This window comes from Syngnathus typhle, linkage group LG1, assembly GCF_033458585.1.
Source record: "Syngnathus typhle isolate RoL2023-S1 ecotype Sweden linkage group LG1, RoL_Styp_1.0, whole genome shotgun sequence".
NCBI classification, from domain to species: domain Eukaryota; kingdom Metazoa; phylum Chordata; class Actinopteri; order Syngnathiformes; family Syngnathidae; genus Syngnathus; species Syngnathus typhle.
In genome coordinates this window covers 10,299,135-10,308,207 of record NC_083738.1, presented here as the reverse complement: position 1 = coordinate 10,308,207, position 9,073 = coordinate 10,299,135, and the positions used below count along the sequence as shown (strand labels likewise).

The following is a 9,073-nucleotide window of genomic DNA, read 5'->3' as shown; positions in this document are numbered from 1 at the left end:
CTATTTCAGTGATCCTGCAAAGAAAAGTTTGTCCAACTTAGTTTTCCGTCGTTAGATCAGATTTAGCATCACGAGTTGACCCACAAAAAACTTAACCTTTCAAGCTGTGATTAAAAAGTCACTGGAAGGCTGCCATTTTGCCTTGAAGTTGACGTTTTAGGGTCATTTCTGCCATTTCCACCAATTGATCAGAGACAAGCTTGTCCAGACCAGTTTTAATTAGCATATGCCGAAAAGACACTGTTTGGTTGAATGAGACCATTTCTGACGCGTGTCCATAAAAGCATGCTTGGATGAGTTTGATGTGAAATAATGACCCCACTGTCACCTTTAGAATAAACGATGAAACAAATTATGAAAAGCGTTACTGATTGATTGATTGATTGATTGATTGATTGATTGATTGATTGATTGATTGATTGATTGATTGATTGATTGATTGATTGATTGATTGATTGGTTGGTTGGTTGGTTGGTTGGTTGGTTGGTTGGTTGGTTGGTTGGTTGGTTGGTTGGTTGATTGATTGATTGATTGATATTTTAAAATGTTGGAGTGAGACCCTCTGCTGCAATGTCCTTCAGGGGTGACATGATCATATGACAGCTGGCATCTCCCTCTCTCTGTCACACACACACACACACACACACACACACACACTTGATGTAGTAAAAGCCCAGTGAAGGCTGTGGTCCGAGGGTCCCCGTGTGAAGGCTCAGGTCTTCGTCTCAAGGCCATGTCTTCAGAGGTCCTCTTGTTACAAAGACTACAGTTGTTAATATGAACGCCAGTAATACAACCACACATTCTCATAAAAAGATTGTTGCAAACCTAACTGCTTTTTTGTTGTTGTTTCTTTATACTCAACGTGTAATTCTCTTTGTGTTATGTTTATTTTGACACTGAACTAACTTGGACCCCTTGAAGCGTCTTTTTTTTTATCAGTTGTTCACTATCTGTCAGACTGTGGTGAATCAGCACTCCAGTGACACACGGCTGATTGGGAAAAGATTTTATTCAACCGATGTCAAAGTGATGTCTCTCCAAAAGTTTGAGTGGCCCCAAAAGCAAAGATGTTTCAGCTCTCGACGGCACAGATGTTCGCCCCAAAAAAGCCCTCGCGCTTCTTGCTCTTGCCCCTTGCGCCCCTTGCGCGCCCCGCGCCTTGCGCCCTCGTTCTTTCTCTATCTGTTCTCCCCCATCATTTGGACCTCGTAAGACAACAGCTGCGGTCCGAGTCTCACTCTACTGGTTACTTCCGATGCCCTTAAAAGGGCATAGACATAGGTCTTCCTGGTCACGGACGAATGGCCCTTCCATATTCTAAGTACCTACACATTACTGAAACTAGAGCTTCTCTGTATCGCAAAAATAGCTTAGGGTCTTCTCACTGCTGCAAGGTCGCCATTTAAGGTGACATACAGTGATGCATAGAATCCAAAATTTACCTCAAGACCACTGGTTGTTGTGAAGTATTTGAGTTGAGTTCTCTGCCTTTATAAGGCCGGCACTCGTATCACATGCTTTTGCTTGCAAAAAAAATGACCTCTCTAAAATCTCATAATGCATTTTATTAATAACTTTTACATAATCTTTATCCATCTGTATCTCTAGCTATTAAATTGTGTGACAAATGAAGCGTTAGATGAGTGTTTTCTTTGTCATATCCACACACATTTCATGTTTTCCCATGAAATGGACTCCGTGTGCTCCTCATCCCTCTTGCGTGGTGATTGGCCGTCTGGTGGTGCATGTTAATGAACTGAGGGGGGCAGCGGGAGGCTTTTAAAAGCAGCAGCAAAGCAGGCAGGCAGGCAGGCAGGCGAGTGAGAGTGTGTGTTTGTGTGGACCTCCTCCATCCCAGACCCTTCATAAGATCCACGCTGCCAGTGGAGTTTCAACTCTGACACTTTTGACGCTTTTCCCCCCACCTATTCTTTTGTTTACAGTGTTTGGATTTGGGATTTTTAAGCAGGTTGAAGATATGCTCCGGTGCACAGTCGTGCTTCTTTTGCTGGTGGTGGCCTTATATGTCCTGAGTACCGAAGGTAAACTTAATGAATATGTTTCATTTTTGCTTTATAATGAGATGTCAGTGTTTTGATATTTGGGTTTTAAGTGTGTGTATACCATCAGAAAACATGGCGAAAGCTTGCCAGTTCACTTCTTGTGTGTACAAGCCCTTTCAACACCCAGTTGAATTGATTTAATTAAAGGCATGGCACAGGGGCGCATAGAGAGCGGGAGCCAGCGGGCGGAAAATTAAATGTTTAATAGACGTGGGAGAGATTAGAAGAAGCACTTTTTTTGAGAATAGTTGCTTTGAACAATCAGAGTATAGCAATGTAGAAAATGTTGTTTGGTGGGCAAAACACAAGCTCACCAGACCCATTTCATACAGTTCAATCATTTGAAAAAAAATCTGCTTGTGAAAATCGTAGCTTTTAATGACAATATATGTACTGTAAATAGCCCTTAAACATTGTATTTATCCCCTAGTTTGTCAACTGACCACAAAGATGAAGTTTTATTGTAATTTTCAACGCATCCCTTGGCGTTTTAATGGTCAGTGGCTAGCCCGTTTATCCATCAAGTGGTGACATTTTTTATGAAGTGTATTTTACAGTAATACAGAGCACCTGTAATCGCTGACCAAAGAAAATCCTTGTTGTTAGATGGATGGAATTAATTTAGCGGCAAGGAAGTAAGCCACCACTATTTTATTCAATTTGTGTTTTATGTTTACATTTAACCTAGAATCTTTGTTGTGACTGTCCATAAATGTTTTACTGATTATTTAAGCAGTGAGGCAGTATCACATCACATCACATCACATAGTATCACTTTACATTTATTATAGTTATCTTTTTTTTTCATTTTCCGTATATATATTTGGATATATCCCCTACACATTTGCAGTTAACCCCTTGGTTGTTGTTTTTAAGCTGCATATTAAAGATTTTATTCCCCACCCTCAACATCCATCTGTGGAGCAGTTAATACTGAGCCATGCAACTTCTGCAATTGGAACATATTCTGGTCCCAACAGTTTTATGATGGAATAGTAGTTGTATGAATTGGAAATTTTAATTGGGGAAAAAAGCTCACATTTTTTTTCACCTCAAAAATAACATTTTGATAGGCCTTTGTTATCATGTAGTGTTTGTGTTTTGGCTGTGAGGGATGTAACAGCTTTGTTTGTGCGCAATCAAACAGATGTTAGCAACCTTGGCTCTCAACCTCCGCCCCGCCACAGCAAACGAAAATAAATCAATTTTATTAGGAAGTCACACAACTGTCAGTGAACAAGGGTGATGTCCCCTTGAAACCGATGAATGATGACGACTGGACAAAAATTTGGATACCCCTGCACACCAATGTGATGTACATACTATCTGCTATTAAACATTGCAAAGGCAGATATTGTTCATGCAGATCAGGTACTTTAGGTACCGAGTGAGAGTTCACTACAGTTAAATATGACCTCTGGGGGAAAAAAATGAAATTGCCTACTTCCTTACGTACTACATAAGAGGCAGTGTACTGCCATTACAAGATAAATGGATTTTCTAAAGACAAGTTTAAAAAATAATATCACATGACACCAACAGCAGATGATTTTTATGAACCTTTTTTGTTCTTATTGTTCTTTTCGATAGCCTACAAGTGCCGGTGCACCAGAAAAGGACCAAAGATCCGTTACAAGGATGTGCAGAAGCTGGAGCTCAAACCCAAACACCCCTACTGTCAAGAAAAGATGATATTGTGAGTATTTGTTTTTTAATCTCCCTCATTTCTGTTGTTCATGTGAATTAAAGGGGAACCACAACTGGGGGGATGTTATGTCAGCTTCTCAAGCCAGTTGCGTAAGATGTGCACTTGGCTTCCACCTGCAGGCCAATTGTGACATCACACTCATAAAAAATCGAAAAGAGCCAAATACATTTTAGACAACTTAATGACGTTTTTAAAATGAAGACAAATTGTCAACTTGCTTAATTACTGAGAAACATATCACATAAATGAAAATGAGTTGTTAACATAAGTTGAAATATATTCTTCCCAATATTATGACAATTTAAATATATAAATTCCCATTTCATTACTAAAGTAATAATTAACAATGTTAACAAGTTGCTTCTATCATACATTTCCTGCTGTATTGATGATTTTGGGGATTCAATTAAGTGTAAACTGTAGAAAATACTTCCTTTATATTTACTTTTAACAATTTTGTTATAGATCTTTTCCACCATTTCATGAGAATCTGCAAAAATAATATTGTTGTTTAATTGCTAAATATGCTACAATATACATATTTGTTACAAAAGAACAATTTGATGTTTTTATTACAAAATGGCCAAGTTTAAAATTTGTACTTTTTGTTTGTATTTTTAACCTCTATATTGAGAAAAAAAGTCAGGCTTTAGCTTGATTAGGTGCATTTAAAATGTCACTTCAAGTTATGCCCATATTTCACTGAGAAACAAGTGTTTGCGCACAAAATATTTTGTCAGGGTTTGCAAAAAGGTTGGAAACGGTTGCAGTTTTTCTCGTCGCAAATACATTTTGAACATTCAAAAACTGTTGACGACTACTAAAACTGTTGGCAAATATCTAGCGAATGTCTTTGTGACCTTGAACGAACCCTGACAAAGAATCAAAATTCAGGCTGTGCGCAAACCCTCGCCAGCCTTCACAGCTCGGTGAGATATGGGCTACCATGTGTGTGTTGTATACAAATAATCCTCAAATACATCAAATTTTCAGTGGTAGCGTATCGCTTGCCATCTCTGCGGAATGCTCGATTAGCATGTGACGAGGGGGCCGCCACCTTACTGGTGCCCAGTGAAAAATGAGTCTCTATGTGAGTTTGAGGCAAAGGCACTAAATGAGAGAGAGATTGACAAAAAGAGGGGAAGAGGGGGAGAGAGAAAGAGAGGAATAAGTGTCTTTTTGTTGATTTTGCAGTAGTTTGGCTCACATGGCTTGTTTGGCTTGTTTAGGCATTCTAGTTGAAAAACTGCTCAACACCAGCCAGGAGGGCCTGAATGGTCTCTCTTTAACCACTTTTGCCTCCATTTTTTTAAACTTTACATGAGAGACTGCAGTTTTGACTACATAACCCCCCCCCCCCCCCCCTCCTCAAGAAAGGGGCAAAGTGTTTCAAATTGGTCTTTTGCCACTTCCATTTGAAGTTTTCTGTCAGACTAAAAAAAAAGCCCGAGAATTACAAGTTGTGTGTATATAAATAGATGAATAAATAAAAATGTGTTCTTTTTGTTGTAATCCAATGATCGAGAGTGAGGAAAATCAAATGACGTTGGGAATGAGCACGACATGTAACATTCGTCATCTCATTTTGGTTGATGAAAATGAAGCGACATTTTAGCGTAGTTGATTTTTCGTGAATCACATTTCGTCTCATTTTTTAGTAGTCAACAATTAGGCATTACAGATTTAGTTACCATTTGGTCTTTTGGCATTTTGGTCTCATCCCGTCTCCCTCACGTAATTGTCTTTTTGCTGACAATATTTTGACCTAGTGTTTGTTGATGACAACACTACCCTGGACACAGAAACCAATAAACTTAAAATACCAACCACCCGTGTCTGGAAGAACCTAACCTTCGAGATGGCTGTGTGCTATCATCAGCATTCTCCAACATACATCAAGCAAGAACAAAAGGAAGTTTTCACTTGTGATCTCTCCGCCGCATCTAAGTTGCCCGACATGGAGGTCCTGGAGCATGCTTGCCTCCCCACCGTGTACACGTTGCAAAAGCAGCGCTGGATCGGTCGGCCATGTGCGTCGTATGGCAAATTCACCTCTGGCCTAAGACCTCCAGGCTGCCCGCAGCTACGATACAAAGATGTCTGCAAATGTGACATCAGGCCCCGGCCATCGATACGGAGAACTGAGAGGTCTTTGAGGCCAACCGCAGCAGCTCACGCTGCCTGCTCCACAATCAGCTGAACGGGGCAAGGACAGGATCACACACCAGGTCATTAAAAAGACGACCCCGTTGCAACCAACCAAATCTGCTATATGTGTGGCGGAGGCTGCTACTCCAGTATTGCTCTCAACAGCCACAGACGATACTGTACAAACTGCAACACCAAAAACTTTGAGGGCCCAGTTTCCATGGTCAACTCTGATCAAATAAGTATGCATATATACATTTACAATATGTTCATGAAGCGTGTTTTAATAAATGCATTGTGAGTACCGAGAAGTAAATCTGTTTAGATTTTTTATATATATGTATGCATATGGTTTCTCTGTACGGTGGACTTTCACCTAGTCAGTGAACATAAAGAGGTGGAAGTGTACTGTGATGAACAAAAGCGCAAGTACACTCACACACACACTCATACAATGCATATCATGCTGTGAAACTAAACGGTCCAGGAAATAGATTCAAAAAGCCTTTAATCTAATCCTATGATCAATGACTTTCACTAAAAAATACAGCCCATTTGTCTCCAAGTCAACTCATTTAACATTCATGGCAGTTGGATGGAGAGGGCTGGGCATGCTGGGTGTTTTTCCCACATTTTTCTCTCCCTTTGGCCAAAATGTGCCACATGCCAGGCAAGAGGTTACAAGCAAGCCGGGTCCGTTCATGGAGTTCTCATGTGAAATTGTTGAACGTATTGTTATATAATGTAATAAGAGAGTTAAATGGCGGCCAAAGAATTGCCGTTTATCGTCTTGCATACAAAAGAAAGAATGTTCTCAAGCTTCTGTGTGTGAGTGTGTTCTGTGTAACTAAATAAAACACAATGGCACTTTCACATAGCAGCCAATCATCAGCATGTTTTGATTCTCACGTACGTATATGTTTAGAACTATTTAAAATTAATTTTTGGGCTTCATTTCTTAACAGTGGTGCATATTCAATGACATAGAATATGACAGGACACAGTACGATACAATTGGATATGAATGTCTGGAAAATATGATGCAATCAGCCATGATACCAGACAAGACAATGCAATCGGATACCGACCATGAGCTAGGATATGATGCAAAAGAAAAAAAAGTATATGATACAATACAATGCAACTGGATACAATAGCACAAGATACCATTTGACATGACATTCTAGGATACAATGGGACTGGTGTGATATCAAATGATAGCATGCAATCTAATTGGTACTGAGGGATACCCAACAAAAGAATATGATACCATACAGGAGGATAGGATATGTGGCAAAAGATGTGACTCAAAAGAATCATTCAATCAATGAAACTTTGAAACTTTCAACTAAGAAACTAAAAACGCAAATCAATGTGCTTTTATGAGTCAAGACTCACCACTTCTATCAGCCTACAACGATACAGACCTATGTGATCTGGTATCATATGATCTAATATCTGATACAACAGGACGGGATATAATTTGATGGATGCCGTACAAAAAGAAGCGATATCCTATGATGGATACAAAACTAGATACAATAGAACAAAATATAGTACGATTTAAAACAATTGATACATCCCTGCAGGATATGACACCATAAAATATGCTGTAATACTAATTTAAATGAGATTGAGAGATTTCGTATTTAGGTTTGTCAATGTGAGCATATTTACTTCCCCATTTCTCAACCAATTCAAACCATTCTAACTTCGAACTGCTCATCTCATCCAGGACATGAATGGAGCTGTTTATTCTCTTCACAAAATCCCCATATTTTCACAATGAACTGCACAAATTGACGTATTTTACATTTTAACCTCCTCCATCCACACTTTTCGATCTATTCAAACGATTCCAATTTCAAAATACTTCATTCAGGACTTCTTAGATGTGTTTTTCCCCATATTTATAAAATTCCCACTTTTTCACGAAAGGCCACACCTACAATGTTTTTTTGTTTTGTTTTTACAATTCAAACCATGCCAACTTCATAGCTCACATTCTACATTTCAACAACTCAGTAGATTCCACAGAATTCACTATTGTTTTTTTCTTCCCCATTCAGCGTGACGATGGAGAACGTGGCTCGCTTCAAGGGCCAGGAGTACTGTCTTCACCCTAAACTGCAGAGCACCAAGAATCTGGTCAGATGGTTCTACATCTGGAAAGACAAGCACAGGTGAGATCATTTTATATTCAAATTATGCTGTATTACCATCTATTTGATAGTAAAAATAATTGGAAATAAACCCCTTGTAATTATCATGCATGGGATGTAAAGATTTTCCAACAATTTGTACATTCTCAATGGGACATTTGCTACAAAAGTACACACGACTAAGATGCTTTTTAAAATCACAAAACAATTACAGGTCAAATTTTTCATTCCAGAACTATGAATCATAGCAGTTGTATCAAAACTCTATTGAAAATAAATAAATTTTAAAAAAGAAAATGCTGTAAACCAGTATCCCCACCAAGGAGCAGAGATGATACCGAAGCCAACTAAAAATGCAACTTTTTAAAAATCTTATTTTAATCTACTTTCCTTTCTCCTTGCAGGGTATATGAAGCCTAACACATTGACAACTTTTCATCACAAGAAGAAGAAAACGTTTTTTAAGTCTAAATAAAAGAAAGCAACCACCACCGGAACTGTTTAAGATGTCGCAAATTTTTGCAGTACATCATTCTCTTATTCTGTGGAAGCCATCAAGAGTTAAACTTAACAATACGTAATTACATTACTCTTGAATGTTTTTGTTTTGTTTTCGCCACACAAATATACCTGCACATATGTATGTACAACATTCATTACTCTTATTTTGTATGCATTCCAATTTCTAGTCCATTTTGTAAACATTGATGTCTATTAGCATCTTTATAGTAATGTGTGTAAAGTGGCAGCATTATAGTTGTCTTGATATGTGATTTGAATGTTTTTTCGGCCTTGGTGGATTGACCAATGCACCATTCAACGTTCGATTGTGTGTATACAAAATAATAAGCGCCGCAATAAAATGTCCATAAAGAGCAAATTGTTTGATTTAATTTGTAGCGCCACATTTAAATGTTCTTTTGAAGAGTTCAGATGTTTCCAATAAGACAATAAAAAAGTTAGGAGGGACATTTTAATTGGAGATATTT

At 38.5% G+C, this 9,073-nt stretch overlaps 1 protein-coding gene across 1 annotated transcript; it reads left to right on the top strand.

Annotated features, from left to right (window-relative positions):
- The first annotated feature begins 1,792 nt into the window (after window positions 1–1,792).
- On the top strand, window positions 1,793–8,964 carry cxcl14 (chemokine (C-X-C motif) ligand 14). The gene is made up of 4 exons (XM_061287178.1): window positions 1,793–2,045; window positions 3,657–3,762; window positions 7,992–8,105; window positions 8,489–8,964. Exons 1-4 carry the CDS (start codon window positions 1,982–1,984, stop codon window positions 8,502–8,504), a joined length of 300 nt encoding a protein of 99 aa, XP_061143162.1. The 5' UTR covers window positions 1,793–1,981; the 3' UTR covers window positions 8,505–8,964.
- The last annotated feature ends 109 nt before the right edge of the window (window positions 8,965–9,073 follow it).

Excerpts from the sequence above, each read along its gene's own strand:
- cxcl14 (XM_061287178.1), top strand. The coding sequence starts at position 1,982 with ATGCTCCGGTGCACAGTCGTGCTTCTTTTGCTGGTGGTGGCCTTATAT. Across the intron at positions 2,046-3,656 it reads ATATGTCCTGAGTACCGAAG|CCTACAAGTGCCGGTGCACC; the intron begins GTAAACTTAATG and ends TCTTTTCGATAG. Across the intron at positions 3,763-7,991 it reads TGTCAAGAAAAGATGATATT|CGTGACGATGGAGAACGTGG; the intron begins GTGAGTATTTGT and ends TTCCCCATTCAG.